We start from the raw sequence: 20,720 nt of genomic DNA on the forward strand, positions 1-20,720 counted from the left end.
TTATGGGTGAAGTGGGTCCACATCTACTATATCAAAAAAAAAAAGATAGCTTAATGTAAAAAAAGTAAAGCATTATATCTCGTGGATTATAAAAAGTATCCTGAAGCAAAGAGAGAGAATTGTTAATGTGTTGAATGTTTGGGATCAAATGCAAATTATGAATAAATTCAATATATGAAATCTATGTACAAGATGTTAAGAAATGATGATCAAAAGGTGTCATGGAGCAAACTGTTTTACTACAATACTGCTCGACCTAGAGCTCTGATGATATTATGGTTTTCTTGCCATGGCAGGTTAGTAACTAAAGATAGGTTCATAAGTTTGGTTTGTTGGATAACTGGAATTGTTGTTTCTGTAATAAGGATGAGACTATTAATCATTTGTTCTCTACATATAATGAAATGAAAATTATCTGGTACAAGGTGCTTGATTGGATTCAAGTGAATCATGATCCTAAGGAGTGGGAAGCTGAATTGAAATGGATTATTTGGCATCGTAAAGGAAAAGGTTGGAGAGCAGTTATTTTGAAGTTGGTTGTAACTGAGACAATCTATGATTTTTGGAAGTACTAGAACGATAAGCACTATAGTAATAAAGTAGTCTATACTAAAATAATTGAGAATATTATTGATATGATTGTTTATAAAGGGTGGTATAGTGAGACACTACAACACGGAAGCCCTTTAAAAGCGCTTATTTTGGGCTTTAAGAGCGCTTTAAAGCGCTGCCAAAGCCAGCGCTGGTGTAGGTAACGAAAGCGCTTTTGGAAGCGCTCTGGTAGCCCCCGTATAAGAGCGCTTTTTCCAGAAAAGCTCTCTGGTAGCCCCCCTATAAGAGCGCTTTTTCCAGAAAAAGCGCTCTGGTAGCCCCCCTATAAGAGCGCTTTTCCAAAAGCGCTTTCGTAGGTTGCATTTTTTTTTAATTTTTTTTTTCTTTTTTTTTAATCTTAGGCAGCGCTTTTAGTAATAAAGTGCTTTAGTAGGTGGCCCTTTAAGAGCGTTTTTTAAAAGCGCTGTCGTTTCTAAATGAGGTATTTTAAAGTGCAACCTGTAATTTCAGCCTCCCAGTTCGACCTGTAATATTTTCGACCTGTAATATATTTTCAACCTGTAATATTTTCGACCTGTAATATATTTTCGACGATATATTTTCAACCATAGGTAGGACTATATATATATACTAATATAATACCATTATAATTAATATCCAAAATTATATATATATATATACATCATTATAATTCCTGTCAAACAAACTAAATCTGTAACATCAACAATATTATACTTCAAATATTGACAATAGTATGAACAAAGTTAGTAACCATATATCCTAGAGTACTATAATATTATACTTCAAATCGACACAAATCCTACATGAATAGCTGATGAATATAAAATTGACACAAATCCTCTTTGATTTCTTCCAACTTAAGTCTCGTGTAAGAAGCAGCACGGAACTCGTCAAAGTACTACAGAACAAAAACATAATATGAATGATTTAGTTAAATGTAATAAATTATAAGAAGTTATCTAATTAAGTTATAAATCCATACCGTAATTGGAATCTCTAGTTGATTCATTTGAAGGATTTCTTTCATAAATCTCAAAACATAGTATCCGCAATCTGAACTGTTTCGCTGTATCGGACACTACATAGAAAAACAAATAAGATTTTATAGTTGTACGTCTTGTTTTATCAAGTAGCATAAATATTATAAGCAAAATTGTGAAAAATAATGTACCTGCACTTTGATCCAAGTAATGTTGTTTGATTTTGTCTGGGATACCTGTGCGTCTCGTTGACTTCGGAACACTTGTATTGATCTAACAAAAATATAAAAGCATATATTTAGATCAATCTCACAAATAATTAAATATATAAATATACACGAATATTTAGAACGATCCCACTTACAAATCAATCATTTCCTTCATAGCCGGATAATTGCTCCACTCACCATCTACCGAATTCAGAAAATATACCACCTCTCTTATAGGGTTGATAGCAAGCAACAACCAGTGTGCTCTATAAATTAAAACAATAGGTTATATGAAAATTTTGCTACGCAAAAGAAACAAAGATTAGATGAATCAAGAATGAGAAACTAACCCTACTTGTCGGGTATTATACGCCCAAAGAATTAGACTTTCTGTATTGCCGGAGGATAGGAATCTATCGACTAAGCGCTGTCTAACTGATTCCGGTTCCGAAGCAATTGTCATTCCGCTGCAATGGGCGGAAGACACGAAACGGAATCTATTTGACAATGCAGTCCCGTGCAACACTCTGTCATACAACAACCTTAAATAACCACATAATAAACATTAGATTATTTTCATTGAAATGTGTAAATAAATTGTTCGACTAATTAAAGAATATATCGGATGAGTGAATATTACCGGATGTATGAGTGCATATTAGCGACGCCTAGTTGTTCATGCGTAAAAATCTCTTCCAAGTCATCTATTGCAATATTTGACATGAATTCAACACCAAAGATACCTTCATCCATATTGATATTACGGAGAGCGCCATCCTTCAAATCGGACATATCAACAAGTGTTCCGAGCGTCGTCCGGTATCGAGGCACAAAAGCACCACCTTTTTTTGCCGCTTGCTTCGGAGGACCCTTGGGTGGTACGCTACGAACTTGCTGTGTCACTTGTTGTGACCCCCGAGCAGATGCCTAAAAATCATATAACAATCGGTAAAATATAAAATCATGCAGTTTTAGATTCAAATTATATATTAACACCTTAAATGTACCTCTTTTAGTGATGCAACAGACTCCTCCTCCTGTAAAATCCCTTTGCCCTTAATTGCGGGTTTTGTAGGAGCAGTCTAAAATTAAAATGTAAAAAATAATTAACGTAACGGTGCAGAATTGACATTCGAAAACTAAATGATTCATAATGGTTTTCAATATACCTCATCACCAATGATAATGAGCTCCGAGGGCCATGCAACAAATGACCCTATTGCATCTCGCATCAATGTTGTCTCTGAGACCATGTCAGGTACCGGTAGCACCGCATCATGATCTAATACAACATCAACTGATACTTTTAGGTGTCCATCCGGGAGCGATCTATGGTGAAGTAAATCTCCCACAGTGTTGTGCACTTTTCCCTTGCCAACTAGGCGAAAATTCGGTGACGATAAGTATAGTTGGCAAGAAGAAATGCCCTAAACCAATAGTAAATATAAAGTCATTATCATTAATAAAATAGAACAATTTGTAAGGAAAAAAATTTATAATTACCTCGGGAAGTTTTCTTTGACAGTTGAAACTAGCTTTATCACTAGTTTCTTTCACCGATGAAGTATTGCACTTTTCTCTCATATACATGTCTTTATCTCTTTGCAATTCAGAGACTTGTGCTTGCAATTCCTGCAATTTTTGCAACACTTCTTCATTGGTAGGATTTCTTCTCCTAGAATGCTTGTAAAAAGAGGTTGGAGTCACACCATGACCCTTACCCCTCACCCGACCGGGATACTCAGGAGCATCTAGTGCTCTACTAAGTACGCTCCTATCATCCTGGTCCTCACCGGTGGATACCGATTGCGACAAGGTCTCCTGTAATTCATTTACATTTCAATAATTATTAGTGGAGATAAAAAATCATTTATATATTAAAAAACATTTGATTTAATTAAAGACACAGTATACTACTTACACATTCAGCATAAACTCTTTGAACATCGGGATCGACAGCTTGATTCTTCCCCACACGAGCTTCCTTCCACAACACATGCATGTCTTGAATCGGTTTCACTACGATACATGCGTCTAAATCTCGGAATTATAGGAAAATACCATAAGACTTTGGTCGGAGACAACTTTTTCTTATATCGAGGGGCACCGCATTTAGGACACTCATTCAACGCTGCATACTCATTTCGAAACAAAACGCAATCTTTTGGACATGCATGTATCTTATCGTAGCTCATGCCAATAGAGGACAACATCTTTTTGGCTTCATACGTTCGATTGGGAAGAACACTATCCTTTGGTAGCATATCTTTCATAAGGGATAATAACTCTGTGAAACTTTTATCCGACCATCCATTGTCCGCCTTTAAGTTGTACAACTTTAACACTGCAGACAATCTTGTGAATTTTGAACAACCATCATACAACGTTTTCTCTGCATCGCTTACCAACCTCTCGAACATTTTGGGACAATCCTCAAGATCTTCTTCAAGCGCTTCTGCAATCTCTTCGACTCGATCGCAATCGTATGTGTCTGTGCAATCGATGTTTGAAGCATACTTCGTATTACACCTCGACTCAACATTCCTGTTACTTTTCTCACCATGCAAACTCCAAACTATATAACTTCTATCAATTCCAAACCGTAGTAAATGCGATGCCAACTGTTTCCCGTCAACCTTATCCCCATAACAGCAACCCAAGCAAGGACACGTCATTCGAATTGGGTCTTCGGAGTGCGCAACCGCAAACTTAACGAATTCCCATACCCCTTTCTCCTACTCTTTCGACAATTGGTTTGAATTCATCCATGTCTTATCCATGTGTTAATTAAGCTAAACAAAAACGGTCAAACTTTCACTCTTCACAAGTAACCCCTATGGCGAATTCAATTCACAAAGTTAGTAAGTTCATCACTTAACGATTAACGAAATTGACATCAAGAATATTCCACATGTCGGAATAATGAGTATTACACTACACCAATGAGAATGACACAAAGGGACATGGCAATTCAATTGTTAGTGTTTTGTTCTGTTTTTAGTCTGGAATCAGAGAAAATAAGCCACAGGCTGGTAGGGAAAAATTATGTTACAGAACTATTAGATTTAACATGCAACCTCTCTAGTCTACCACAAATATATTATAACATAAACCTCTCTTATATCTATCTATTAAAACAATATTAAAACAGTACATCTATCACTCATGTTAAAACTTCAATACATTAAAACATTAACACAGTTTAGAATCTATCACACATGTTAAAACTTCAATACATTAAAACATTAACACATTAACATATTACTTTGGCGAGAGAGAACAATTAATTACCTGTATAGTAGTAAGCAACTTCTAGACCCACACAATGTAAGATTCTTGAAAACGATCAAACTTTCACTCTTCACAAGTAACCCCTATCTAGCAAAGATTTTCCTGAAAAATATAAAATAAAAAACTTAATTGAAGAGTATAAAATGACATGGATAGACAAGCATTGTTACATGTGTAACCTTCAAAAAGATAGGTACTATATCACTATATGCATGTTATTCTGTATTTTTCAAGTGCTTAATATAATGACACTTTTAGTAACTAAAAAAAGACAGTTTTCTCTTAAAAAGTTTAGTTATTGATATTTTAAGAGAGAGATACCATTTTATACTCATTAACCAACATTTCTTTATTTAGCTTGATTGAAATCTCATACTTAATTGACGTTAATTAAGTTTAACAACTATACTTTCTTTGTCTCCTAAAAGTAAATAGTTGACTAAAATTACATTATTGAATAACGCCATTTAAAATGGTGACCTTTTCTTTGGTGGACATTCTTGCATGGACAGAAATTATATCATATTACTTTTTAGAAAGTTGTTCATAACAAACACAATAGAGTCGCTAAAATTGAATCACTGTAACCTTGACATCAATTTGAAAAAAACAAAAAGTTCTCCACATTGTTAAGTAATAATCATTTTAGCTAATAGAGTAGTTAAAAAATTCAAAAATTTCTATTGAAACAACCATGTATTGAAGTTCCTTTATTTATACTCTAAACCCTAAATATAATTAAACAATAAGAACTTATAAGCTTTCTTTATAGGAAGAGTAAGAGGAAACCTGTGTATTTCCTAATCAGTGTTCCACGATTTCTCCGACAAATATCTGAAAGAAGAATTCAAGAAAGTTAAATTGTGTGATTATTTATCAATAGAAAGACAAAACATTGAAACAACCAAAAGAAGATCAATGATTCGACCATTGCTAGGAATGTGGTTTGATTCAATTAGTACAACATTAATAGAAAGAAGCATTGAGAGCATACAAGTTTTATTCTGGCCGTGTCCTTTGAATAAAATACCTATAAACACTAATCTTTCAAATGTCAAAAACAGAAATATAAACACTAATCCCAGTCAATCCCTGAATAACCCAAAGTTTCATTAAATCAGAATCAGAGCATACAGGTTACACAGTGATACAATCGTAAATGAAGAAAACATGAAAATGGAAGAACCTTTAAATATGGGCAGCGATGAGTTCTTCTCTTCTGGGCAGCGATTCTTCTTCGTCTTCGTATTCTGGGCAGCGATGAGTTCTTCGTATTCTGGGCAGCGATGAGTTCTTCGTATTTTTATGGAGGGTATTTTTATGGAGGTTAAGATGAGTTCTTCTTCGTCTTCGTATTCTGGGCAGCGATGGAGTTTTCGTATTCTGGGCAGCGATGGCAGAGAAAGAAGATTAGGGATTATGAAACGCATATCAGAATACTTTTGATTTTAAAAATTTTAATTATGAAACAGCTATGAAAGCGCTTTTAAAAAGCGCTCTGGTAGCCCTGCCTTTACCAGCGCTTTTTAGGGAAAAAGCGCTCTTGTACCCCACCCCCTATAGCAGCGCTTTTGAAAGCGCTTTCATAAGCCCCCTATAAGAGCGCTTTTGAGAAGCGCTTTCGTACCCCCCTATAAGAGCGCTTTTTTAAAGCGCTTTCGTACCCCCCATATAAGAGCGCTTTTTGAAAGCGCTTTCGTAACCCCCCTTTAAGAGCGCTTTATTTGCGTGTTTTTTTATTTTGTTTTTAGCGAAATCTATACCAGCGCTTTTTCCTAAAAGCGTTTTAATAGGGGTGCTGCTAAAAGGCAAATTTGGCATAGTGAGAAACTTAGATCACGTATAGCTAATATAATGGTGTGCAGAGTTTTCTTTTTGTCGCTTTGGTGGAATGGATCTGTGCGATGGTCTTGTATTCTTTATTTTTGAATTAATCAAAGTTTTTATTGCTTAGGAAAATATATAATTAATTGTCAATATAAAATTAATACGAGACTAAAACTATTGTGAATGCAATATAATATAAAATTTATTTAATCAATCATTATTCATCAATGTTTTTCAATCAATGTTTTTTTTGCCGACATTGTTTTTATTCAATCAATGTTTTTGCCGACATGTTTTTGTGGTGAATTTCGCAAGTGGGATGCCGAAGAAACGGAAAGTTCAGAATGCATGTTTAATGATAAAAAAGGATCACGTGGACCCTTCATGTGAAAAATAGAAAACATTATCCATCTTAGATTTTCTTGACTTAACCATCAATGTTTGCTAGATCATGTTTGATAATTTCACAAAAGAAGCCATGTTTAATGATAAAAAAGATTACGTGGACCCTGAAAAATATAAAACTTTTGAAATAAATAAAGGTGAAAACTCCGTACTCTTGAGTTTAGTTGAGTTTCGGTAAACACTATAATTTAACATCATGTCACTTTTTATTTTATTATATTTTTAAAATATATTAAAATTTTAATACAAATTACATTAAAGGTACCGGTATCTAATTTAAATTCATGGGTACCAAAAAATTTATTTAAATAAATAAAAATCTTTTTTTAATACTTAAAAAACTATTATTTCTAGTCTTAAATGTGAAGTCTATTGTTTGTGTAATTGTGACATCTGTGTCTCAATACAATTCCGCATGTATTTTAATTCTTTTTTTTTGACGGTATGTATTTTAATTCTTGATTGTGCTATATTGGAACAAAAAATTTTATTTTATTTATTTAGATTTAAATATATTTTGTTCTAGCATATTTTCGATATTTATCTGAAGATGACCTCTCTGAATGTTTTTTTTGACAATATTTTAAAGAGGGTGGCATCGAGCGTGCAAACTTAAACTTCTCTTTGGAAGGATTCTTGGATAGCATATATTCTCATTAGTAGGTTTCCTAAATTGTTTATGATAGTTAATTAATTTAATGCGTTGGTGGGAGAGATGGACCGATAGGAAAGAAGAACCTTGTACTGAATTTTTATTTATGAAATACGCTAATATTAATAACCTTCTCTTTGTTCTTTAAGGTCTCTCTCTCTTATGAATTTTCATTGCCTACTATGTTCAATTGGATCTTAATAACTCTTATTTGTTCTCTAATCTAGTTGAAGACTTGACCATTCTCTTTGTCTAGGTTAGCTGTGCTCCTTATAAGGTGGTAGTCTTTTCTTGACAGCTTTTGCAAGATAGACTCATTTCAAGAGAGAACTTGTTTAAGCAGAGGTGATTTTTGATCCTAATGGGATCTCGTCTCCCATGTGTGAGGTTTTAGTTGAGTTTGTTTCCCATTATTTTGTCGCTTGCGAGCTAGCTTTGACAGTGTGGTTTAAGATCATTCAATGGTTACGGTGGAAGGGTTTATACTAGTAACTATATGTCTATGGGTGATTTGTCTAAGATTTGACATGATTTTGTCTAGTATATTTAAATTGTCGTAATGATGGTATTTATTCATGTGCTTCAACAAATATAAAGAAGGGAAGGAGAAGGCTATTTTTTGGTTTGAAAATGGTTTCTAGGTAGATCATAGGTGAAATCATCTGTTTTCACTGATTTACTTCAAAACTTATCCTCTTGCTTAATCAATAGTGGGTTGAGTGTTTTGCCTTGATTTTAGGGTTGGTTTTGGTATGTGGTTTTTGGCACGTCTTTGGTTGAATATCATATCTTTTCCCCTTCATAAAAGTAGTAGATGTACATATAGGGATACGATAATTTCACATTATCTTAATTGACCATACATTTGAGTGTCGAAACATGGATAAGCCATACATTTGACCAACAAGGAGTAGATTATTGACCAAATCATGCTCATATATAAAATGAGATATCCCCTAATAAGATAACAAAAGATAACCCATCCACCCATATCTCAACCCCTGCAATAAAATGACCAATCACTAGTAAGAAATATTAAACAACTTAGGAAATCAAACACTAAGTAGGATACTACTAATCTACGAATTCTCCCATAAAAAGTGAGAAAACCTTTGCCCACATTCCTCCTTAGGCTATCGACTAACCAATTTGAAGGATTATCAACTTTAGAACTTGAAAGAGACATAAATTTCCACTAGGTGTAAGAAAAATGAAGAGAGAAGAATCTACCAAGTTAGGATTAAACACTGCGAGATCCATATCTAGAAAATATGATATTCAACAAAAGACGAATTTTACCCGAGAGAAGCCTTTACCATAATTTACTTTGTACAATCAATTTACTTAAGCGTATATCTCTAACCCATATATATACTTTCCCCGTAGGTTTGCACACATTAGACCAATAGACCCACGATATTCTAGGACTCCATTTAATTGTTCGCCATATAAAACTTCACTAAATCATAACTAACTTTTGCTAAACCTTAACAGGAATCTTAACAAAGGATAAAAACGAAATCAGGATATCATTAATAATGAATTTGAGAAGGATGACCCTACATCCATACTAACATACATATGTCACTAGAATAAAGCCGCCTAGAGACAAGATTAACTAATGGTTGCCAGGTTGCCTCAAGACATAGGTTTCTCCACACCGATAAGGAATATCTTTTTTATAGGAAAGAGAGTTCCTCACCAAGTCTAAAAATCAGGATCAACATTCGCCCTAATAAGGATACTTTTGGAAAAAATGACATGAAACATGCTAGAACCTCATGAGGATTTCCTTAATCAACAAGAGACTATTCACCAAGACATTTGCCAAGATAAGAATATCATCGACATAATAATTGTGGGAGATCACCAGGTCGAAGGAACACACCCAATCTTCATAAAAGAGATTAAGACCCATTATTTTCCTAAAAAAATTCCCTCATACTTTCTGCTACCAACAACAAATAAACGGGGCTAAGGGGTCGCCCTTCTTCCACCCCCTTTAGATACTTAACTCTCTGGTTTAACAACCATTCACATGCACAAAAAGATTCCCTATAAAGACACCAGTTCTCAACCAAAACTTCACGTTTATACTAAAACCAAATATGATAAGAATATAATCCCTACAAATCCAACTAACCGAATAATATGCTTTTTCATAATTCTCCCTACAAATCCGACATGATTTTTTTGTTCTTAGCCACGTGCACCAAAGTCTTTCAAAACAACTCCCCCATCAGCCATTTGTCTCCCTTTAAAAAATATCGATTGATTGGAGTAGACTAATTTATCCATAACATCCACTAGTTAATCCGCCAAAACTTTAACCACAGGCTTATAAAAAAAACTCACAAAAAATCAGTCGAAATTCACCTGAACATATTTCAGAGTAATCAAAGTAAAATATAAGGGATATTGTCCTTAAAACCAACTTAATTCTTGCAAAGAAAAAAACTTTCATCCAAAATTATTATAAATTATTAGCCAAAAATGTCATGCAAATAGTTTTTATTAAGGTGGTTTGAATAAAGTTTATATGTATTTCAACTTTAAAATTTATTTCTGTACATGGTCGACGGAAAGTAAAATGTCACTTTCTGCTAATAACAAGAAGACAAAAACCTCACTGTTTTCTTATCTTTACATGTTTTAAAGATTAGATTGATTAATACAGATATTCTATCATCACCACTACCATGTAAAGATTCCGCATTGATTCCTCATTCTTTCCATTATATAAAGAGCACACTTTCTTGCTATTTCTCTCATCCTTCACTACCAAATATCACATTTCAATTGATTTTGAAGTGAGTACAATGGAATCCAAGAGAGCAATCCTCATTCTTAGCCTATTGGCAATGGTTCTTCTAATTTCCTCAGAGGTGTCAGCTAGGGAGTTTACTGAGACTTCCACTAATACCAATGAGGGTGAGCTAGCTATACATTATTTTTCTTCATTTGAACTTACAATTTATATTTTTCAGAGCACATCATATATAAAGTGATGAAATTAGAAGTTATATAAACTCATTATAACTAAGACATAATTAATGTCATATATAATTTATCATGTTGGAGATTCCATTCTTACTTAATGTTACAAGTAGATATATGTATCATTTTGTGAAATTAATTTAAGATTTAAATTCACATCTTGTGTTTTTTGCAGATATTGAGAAGTCGAATGAACTGAATGATGCCAAATTTTTTGGTTTTCACCGTCACCGCCATGGTCACCGTCACCGTCACCGTCATGGTCATAGGCACGGTGGTCGTCATGGTGGTGATTCCGACAACGGTAACTGATAATACCATGATACATGATGCACATTCAAAGTAATAAATTTCATGAATGAATAGTGTTTGGGGTTGAATAAAAGAGGTATAGATAGTCATCAATCTGTTGTGGTTATGTATCATCTTTGTATGTGTTATCATTTGTAATATATCAAATATATATATCATCGTTGTTAAGTATTTTGTTTCTTTTTATATTTATATATCCATAGTCCATACTACTGATTTGTCTAAGTAAATTAGGCGAATAATTGAAAGAACAAACCATGTATCGTTCATAATAATACAATCTTTTTGTAATGAGAAGTCATGTATAAGTCATAATGGTAATCAAGAAAATGAGCATTACTTTTGAGTGCATCTTCTCTACCATGGACATATTATAGTCTCGATGGCAACAAATCTCACTATTTCATTGACAGATAAAAAAGAACCAAAATCCACAATCCATATACACAAACAATAATTTTTAGAAAGCTGTTTAATCACTTTAATTCTCTTACAGACTTACACTCATCTTTATTGCATAAAGAACAAAATTATGTATACAAGTTATTCAAAAATAATTTCTATCTATTTCTCTCTTTCTTTCATATCAAAACCTTCACTTATTTGCCATTAAGAAAACCACTATCACAATACTTGGAGAAAAATCTTTTTTCTAGGAGTTAAAATTCATTGGAAGTTCAAACAATATCCAGATTTGGAAACTTTCAAACACTACTAAAAAAAATTAAAATTAGAGAAGGTAGAAATCCTTCACAAAAGTATTGAAATTCTGTCACAAACTTTTTTTTGACGGTCCAAAATTCGTAACCAATTTGCATGTCACAAATTATATATTAGTGAGAGAATTTGTGATCGCTAACAAGTTGTGAGAAATCTAAACCGTCATAAAATAAATAAATCCGTTACCAACAAATTTCTAAAACAATTTTTGTTCTTCAAATTCCGTCACTAATTAGTTACGAATTTCTATCCCCTTTACTAATAATGGACAAATTTTAATTCCCTCATTAATTAGTGATGAATTTCAATTTCCTCACTGATTAGGGACACAATTTAATTTCCATACTAATTAGCGATGAATTTCAATTAGGCATGACAACAGAGCAGGTCGGGGACCGTTATTACCTCCCAAAACCTAAATCTGAATTCCCAAACAATTCTCGTTCCCCGCTCCAAACTCAAACGAAGATGAAAATTAAAATCCAAACCCGACCCAAACGGATTTGGGTATCTCCGCCACCATCCATTTTGTGAAATCAATTTTTTCAATAGAAATACTTATTTGCTCCAAAATCAAACATTATAAATAATCAAATAAAATAATTTCAAAAAATTTCATACGTATATTTTAAAAAATAAATACAAATCAAAATTTCAAAACATTTTCCATATATTTAATATTATAAATTATCAAAAATAAATATTAATGTACATAATAAAATAAACGGGACGAGTTCGGGGATGGATTCGGGACGGATACTAGTGTCCCTATTACCTGACTCGTTCCCATATTTTGTAATCGGAAAAAAACTCAAACCTGAATTCAAAGCCAGTCAAAACGGGTTTTCTCCGTCAACTTTAGATCAGATTTGAGTGGGTACCCATGGATACAGATTTTGTTGTCATGCCTAATTTCAATTCTTTCACTAATTAATGAATATTAATTCCCCATAATAATTTATGATAAATTTTAAATTTTCTTACAAATTTATGACATATATCAAAAAATTTGAACAACAAATATACATTACAAAACAACCGATAAAATTTCTAAATGGAACATGGAAATTATAATTTAGTGAAGAGTGGAATATATATTTATATATAGAGTATTTATACAATTCACCAGTCAAATTCAATTGAACTCAATATTTTATACATCCATACTCTAGGGACCTAATGAAAAGATACTAAAATAAAAGTTACGGAGCGTAGACTTCAATAGTTCTTGTTTCTTGTCTATCTTCATTTGTTAAGTATTCGAGGTCAATGTAGTAACAAAAACCCCAACTTCATCTCCACTTGAAGAATATACCATTTAACTGTTCTTGGGTCATATCATTACTCAACATTTAATGGGCCGACCAAAACCAATGTGAAGTTTCATTAGTAGTAGTCATACCTCCAACTCATTTGTTATACTCTCTCGCTCCAAAATATAAGAAAAAAAATACATTTTTCTTGTCCTAAAATATAAGAGAAAAAAAATTAATTTTCATCTTTTTCAAAGTAAAATTAAATGCATATTCCATTTAATTAACCTTCTCTCTCATATTTTTTATAACCAACCACCAATTAGAATTGTTTTTACATTTTTTTAAACAGTTTTTTTCAAAATAACCACAAGTCAAATCATGATGTTTTTACTTTTTTTCAATAAGTGTAATTTTTTAAAAATATTTTGGGACGGAGAGAGTATTAATTAGAAATATTAACAGTTATAATAAAAATAATTTATTATTTTAATGAGATATTAGCAACTATAAATCAAAAAGAGAAAAAAAAAACAAGAATCAATCATGAATATAAAATGAACATGTTCATAATGAATAAATAATACAAGATATAAGAATAAGAAATTACCTGACAATTGAAAACAAAAGATACCTTATAGATTAATAAAGAACAAAAATCTCGTTAACTAACTAGTAACAAATATATGACAATCTAACTGATATTGAGATTTTGAATAGACTTATCCCCAATTTAAAGATGTCTCTTATCCCAACTTAATCTATTGAGACAATCAGATTTTAATGGCTGATCTCATTAACCAAATTTTTTTTTTTTTTGGAAAAGCTTAATTAACTAGAGATTTATGGTTGATATCAAGAACAAAAACTTTGACCACTTACGAAAATATTCTCCTCACAGATAGAGCTTTGCTCAATAGCATTTAGGCAACCAACATCGAAATATAAAACTTAGGAGAAGAAAAAAAAGATAAATTTTAATAGGAAAACATTAGAAAGTGGTGTAATTTCAAGTGAGAGAGACCGTTGAGATGTCAAAAAAGGAAGGTTTTGATATAGAATCGTTGAATATCTTTAAGGTGTCGTCTAAATGACTTAGCGCGTAAGTTTGAATAAATCTAATCGATTAGATCAAAGTTCTAATCAATAAGATAAGAAAAAAAAATCCCCTCTAGCCATTTACACGGCTCATAAGTCATCTGGAAAAATTATTTCAAGGCATTTTTAACATGTTTTCTTTTAATAAAACATGTTTCGAAAAAGGTTTTAGTGTATGTGTGAGTTGCCTTAGTACTCTTAAGCTACCACATTTATCTTTACAATACTCAGTTCACTCAAACTGAATGACAGACATGACTCGACGAGCTTTCATACTTTGCATCAGAGAAGCTTCAAGGCTTTTGCTAAATATTGTATGATTTACAGGGAACTTAGTCTTGAGTCATTCTTAGATGTTTTACTGTCGCAGTAGATTGTCTTCATGAGTTGTCGTCATCAAAACTCCAGATACTGATCTTTACTACCTGCAAGCACATACATTCACAAAATTGACACGAAGACATGAAGCATGCTAGAATCCCTAGTGGATTGCCTTAATCAACAAGATACTTTTGACTAAGATATCTTCCAAGATAGGAGTATCATCAACATAATGATCATGGGAGATCACCAAGCCAAAAGAATTTTCCCAATCCTCATAAAAGAGATTAAGACTCATCATTTTCCTTAATACCCCCTCAGACCATTTTCTACCAACAAAAAAAAAAGGCTAAGGAGTTTCCTTGCTTCCATACCCTTTGGATAATGATCTCTCTAGTCGAACAACCATTCACCAACACAAAACGATTCACTATAAAGATATAAGATATCTTACAAGATTTCATGTTCTCACTAAAGTCAGATATGATAAGAATATACTCCCTTAAACTCTAACAAAATGAATTTCTCAAAATCCTCCTTACAAAATCTCATTATTTTTTGTTGTTTCTTAGCCATGTGCACCAACTCATTCAAAATAACTACCCTTTCAACCATTTTTCTCCCTTTAAGAAACACTTATTTATTGGATTAACTATCTTATATATAACATCACTACAACGGATTACACATTTAACCACAATTATAAAAGACATATAACCACAGTTGGAGGTATGTGGTAAAGTAGAGTTTGTTAGTAAGTGACTTACAACCAAAAAAAAAATTAAAAAAAAATAAAAAAAATAAAAATAAAAATAAAAAATAAACAACCGTAGTGATATGTTGTCAGCCCACTTTTCATCATGGTTAGAATTTTCAACCATAGTGATATGTCAGTGCAATATATTTTTCATTTTTGCAACATGTTTTGGCTGGCGACGTTGAGAACTTCCATCACAATATAGAATATTAAATTTTTCTAATATAACAGCAACAATAAAATAAACAAAAACAACAACAACAAGAACAAGAGCATCAAGAACAACAACAACAACAACGACGACGATAACAACAACAACAACAATAACAACAACACCAACAACAAAATAAAATCAATATAATTGTTAAACATTAAATCTCAACAACAGCATAAAAACAACAAACAAGATGAATAAAATCGTTAAACATTAAATCTTAACATCAACAAAAACAAAAATTAAATCGATAATATTGTTAAATATTAAATCTCAAAAACAACAACAATAAAAGCGACCACAAGAGAAAAAAACAACAAAAACAATAACAAACATTACAAACATGAATCCATGTTTTCCTTGCCTCCTTCAAGTTGGGAAGAGATGATGGAGTTCCGAAACTTTGTTAATGGAAGAAATGATATTTGTGAGTTTCGTTTTTGGGTGAAATGATGTTTTAAAGTTTGGTTTAATGGAGAAATAAAATTTCGTAAATGGAAGATGGATTTTGGAGGTAGAAGATAAAGTTGCTCTAAGATGTTTAGGGCAATAGTGATGAACATGGAGCATTATATATCTAGGGAAAAAATGAAAAAAAGGAAGGCGCCACTTTACACCACGATTGGAATTCCAACTGTGGTAAAAAATGGCTTCAAATAAATGAAAAATAAAATTGTTGTTACTAGGAATCGAACCCATGAACATGTGTCACTTTTCACCACGGTTGGAAATCTCATAGGTGGTTAAAAGTATCTTTAAAATAAATAAAAAACAAAAATGTTGGTGCTGTGATTCGAACCCATGATTTTGTGCCACTTTTCACCAAGATTGAAATTTTTTACTGTCGTAAAAAGTGGTTTAAAAATGAAAAAAAAAAAAAAAGGCCTAAATGGATATATTTTACCACGGTGGATAATATGACCGAAGTGAAAGTGTGTTACAAAAGGTATAATTGTAGTAGTGCATCGACTAATAAATCCACCAAAACTTTAGCCACAAGCAAGAAGCTCACTAAGAAAATCAGTCGATATTGACTCAAATGGATAGGAGACTCAACTTTAGATATCTGAAAAATAAAGTACAAAGAGAAGGGAGTATTGGAACTGATTAAACATAACCTTGAGGTCACGCTAAAGAGATGCCATAATTCCTCATGAACGAGAAATTGAACTAGAAGTTATCCCCAAGATGATCTCTAAGGCTTTGTTTGCGAGTTTGGAGGGGAAGAAAGAGGAGGACTTTGAAAAATAGGAAGAATTGGGTGAAAAGAAAAAAGATTTTGGGTAGGAGGGTTTGATTTTATTCATAACACCAAAAATCCCATAAAATAGGGGAACTCAAAAATTATATTGAAGGAGAGTTTTGGAGAACTTACATAAATTTTTCAAATATCTTTTAGGTTGTTATAGTATTCTGAAAATTAAAAATTTAATAATGATAATGACTCTTTTATCATTTTAAACAAAATCATTCTTGCTAACATAACCTAAGTAGATGCATTGTTTGTCTTTGTTTCATATTAGAATATGCACACCTAAACATATTTTAGAGTAACCAAAATTATTCTCATATATTTTTCATCAAAATTAATAAGGGATATTATCCCTTATAATAAATTTAATTCTTACAAAGAAAAAAACATTCATATTAGTTTTTATATTAAGGTGAATTTGAATAGTAGTTTATATGTATTTTAACTTTTAAAATTTCTTTCTGTACGTAACCATTAGAAAGTAAAATGTCATTTTCTGCTAATAACAAGAAGACAAAAACATCAACGTTTTCTCATCTTAACAAGTTTAAAAGATTAGATTGATTAATACAGACAAGCTACCATCCTAACTACCATGTAAACATTACGTATTGATGCCTACTTCCTTCCACTATATATAGAGACCACTTTCTTGCTATTTTTCTCATCCTTCAATACCAAATATCACATTTCAATTGATCTTGAGTTGAGTTCAATGGATTCCAAAAAAGCAATGCTCATTCTTGGCCTAATGGCCATGGTTCTTCTTATTTCCTCAGAGGTGTCAGCTAGGGAGTTAGCCGAGACTTCCACTAATACCAAAGAGGGTGAGCTAGCTATACATTATTTTTCTTAATTTGAGTTTAAGATATATATTTTTTTAGAGCACATCATATATGAAGTGATAGAATTAGAAATTATATAAACACATTATAAGTAAGACATAATTAATGTCATATTATATATAATTATCATGTTGGAGATTTCTTTCTTACTTAATGATACAAGTATATATCTATATCATTTTGTAAAATAAATTTAAGATTTAAATTCACATAATGTGGTATTTGCAGAGGTTGTTGAAAAGACAAGTGAAGTGGATGATCCCATCTTTGATGGACACGGTTTTGGTCATGGTTTTGGGCACGGTCACCATCATCATCATCACGGTGGTCATCATGGTGGACATCATGGTGCTTCCGACAATGGTAACTGATTATACCATCATACATGATGCACATTCTAATAAATAAATTTCATGAATGAATAATGTTTGGTGTTAAATAAAATCTGTTGTGGTAAGGTATTATCTATGTATATGGGGTGACGAGTTTGGTTCGAATCAATATGGTGAATGTGTTATCATTTGTAATATATCAAATAATATATAATGGTTGTCAAGTACTTTGTCTCCTTTTAAATTTATATATTCATACTACTGATTTGGCTAACAAACCAAGTATCATTCATGATTATACAATCTTTTATTAATGAAAAGTCATGTATAAATGATAATGGTAATCAAGAAAACGAACTTTACTTCATCTTCTCTACCATGGGCATATAGTCTCGATGGCACCAAATCTCACTATTTCATGGACAGATCCAAAAAAGCCAAAGCTTGGACATTGTAAATGATCATAACAATAATAAAAGATATAAATTTTCTCACCATCACTGCAACAAATAATATATTTTATAATAAAGCTTTCAACTTTGCTAATATGTAACGGAGGTTTTCAACTCTGCTAATATCTAACGGAGGTGTAATCTATAATTTACATCACTTTTATTTTATATTTTTTAAAAAAGATTATATATTCTCTTGATTAGACTATCAACTCTTAGGAAAAGCTCATAAGAGACTTTTACATTTAATTTTTAAATTTACTACCCATTAAATTGGTTGATATAGCTACCGATAGGTAAAATTTTCCCTTTGCAGATTTTTTTTTTTTTTAAAATTTTATAGTTAAAATTTAGGATATCTATTCCTTCGATTAGTATGACAATTGATATGTAAAGTATTACCTATTTCCATGCTGAATCACTAATTTAATAGGAAAACTCAAACATAATTATACTTCTATAAAAGAGGGAGTTTTTAGAACAAACTATATTTTCATTTTACCTTCGAAATCGAAAAATTCTAAATTGAATCTTCATTTTCTCCATCGAAATTTCATCTTCTCCAAACAACATGAAATTTCATTTATCTTGTGATGAGTTTTGAAACTTCATCTTCTCCAAACAACTTGAAATTTCATTTATCCTATGGTGAGCTTTGAAACTTCATTTTCTCCAAACATCACTTCTTCCATAATGAATTTTCAAACTTAATCTCTTCGATAAACATGTTTGAAACTTCATCTTCTCCTCTCGAACACCATTAACGCCAATAAAGGTCACTCGAACGAAAATTGAAACGAAGTAAAGACTACGAAACCCGAGAGAAGCAAGGAACAGAAACAAAACTTGAAATGAAGCTTCCTCCTTCAATGTCTTTGTGTTCTCCATCACTTTTCCAGTATGTAAATCACTTTATCCATGCATGTAACTTAGATATAATAGTTTTTTTTTGTAAAATGTTTAATGTTTCCCTTGTCATATCCATCTTCTAATTTTTTTCATAATATATATGTCACTACAACAAAAAAGAGTTTTGGCAATAGTTAAAAACTGTGGCATAAAATACTAAAACAGTTGCCTATAACTTTAGAGGATGGTTTTTCAGGCGTGTAGTAAAAGACCGTTCCCTATTCTCATAGGCACGGTTTTTCATAAAATATGCCTATAAGACATGATTAATCATAGGCCGTTTAGACTAGGGTTTATTTTAGTCGTCAAAATAATAAATCGTCGTCTATTATATAAGCTACACTTTTAAAACTTAGTATAAGGTCACAGTTTAAACTGTTGCCTTTTATATTTCACCTTTTAAAAAAATTTTAGAGCTAATATTTTTATGGTATTGAATATGAAATCAAATTTCATACACCTAGAAAGGAGATATAGGAAATAAATTATTGAAAGCAAATACAAAATATCAAAATAAAATACACAAAAGAGTAGGAATTTTTCTTTGGCCACCTCCCTATGGGGGTGACCCCCAGCGAAAATCCCAAAATACCCCTGCTTCGGAAATAAACTTCCGAAGCGCTTTTTTTTTAAAAAAAAATTCCTTAATTCGGAAGTGCATCTCCGAAAACACCTCATGGGGGGTGTCTGCGGAGATGAACTTCCGAAAACACCTTTGTTCAGATTTTGGGGGGTTTCGGAAGTTCATTTCCGAATTATGCAGAAATTTTATTTTATTTTTTTATGTTTTTTCTAAAACAGTCTCGCATTTTAATTAAACGTAAACGCCAAATAAAATAAGCAATAGATAAACTGAAAATACTAATATGATAAATAAACAAAAAAAAATACTAATCCGATGAAAATAATATATACAAACCGAAAAAAATAAAAATAGTGTGCTAAAGATACAATCCGATAACAAAAAATATATAAACCCGACCACTACTGGGTGTGTCTAAACCTCTCGCCCTGAGACCTCCTCTGTCGCCTGTATGTCGCCGCACGGTCCGCATCAGTGACGATCATCTCCATCACGGCGACTGCCTCTGGACCGCCCCGCTCCACGATACCTCGACCCAACGCGTCCCGCCCAAGCATATCGATATCCGCTGGCAGATCGGCATGAGATCAATGGCGTGATCATCCTCGGCCTGTTGGTTCTCCAGGATCTCCTCGTGTGTTGGCCTAGGAGCGCCGGGAATGTCGGGTCTCAGAAGAGGATGTGACACCCGGTAGAACCATGTGACGTATCCCTCCTCACTGTGCCAGTCCTAGGTGA

General features: G+C 32.4%; 2 protein-coding genes across 3 annotated transcripts in view; both read left to right on the forward strand.

The window, feature by feature from the left end:
- The window catches only part of LOC131621067 (cold and drought-regulated protein CORA-like), a 29,809-nt gene extending 11,544 nt beyond the window's left edge, over positions 1 to 18,265 (forward strand). The window contains exons 1-2 of one of the 2 annotated variants that reach the window (XM_058892275.1): positions 17,520 to 17,688; positions 17,935 to 18,265. In XM_058892275.1, coding sequence (XP_058748258.1) covers positions 17,577 to 17,688; positions 17,935 to 18,077 — 255 coding nt within the window. In that variant the 5' untranslated portion in view covers positions 17,520 to 17,576 and the 3' untranslated portion in view covers positions 18,078 to 18,265. Of the gene's footprint in view, positions 1 to 17,519; positions 17,689 to 17,934 lie in introns of those variants that run through there. The other variant, XM_058892276.1, reaches the window with a different exon arrangement.
- LOC131621068 (cold and drought-regulated protein CORA-like) lies at positions 10,672 to 11,417 on the forward strand. Its single transcript, XM_058892277.1, has 2 exons — positions 10,672 to 10,868; positions 11,110 to 11,417. Exons 1-2 carry the CDS (start codon positions 10,757 to 10,759, stop codon positions 11,244 to 11,246), a joined length of 249 nt encoding a protein of 82 aa, XP_058748260.1. The 5' UTR covers positions 10,672 to 10,756; the 3' UTR covers positions 11,247 to 11,417.
- Positions 18,266 to 20,720: the final 2,455 nt, after the last annotated feature.

The sequence above is a fragment of the Vicia villosa genome, linkage group LG7 (assembly GCF_029867415.1).
Source record: "Vicia villosa cultivar HV-30 ecotype Madison, WI linkage group LG7, Vvil1.0, whole genome shotgun sequence".
In the NCBI taxonomy this organism is placed as follows: domain Eukaryota; kingdom Viridiplantae; phylum Streptophyta; class Magnoliopsida; order Fabales; family Fabaceae; genus Vicia; species Vicia villosa.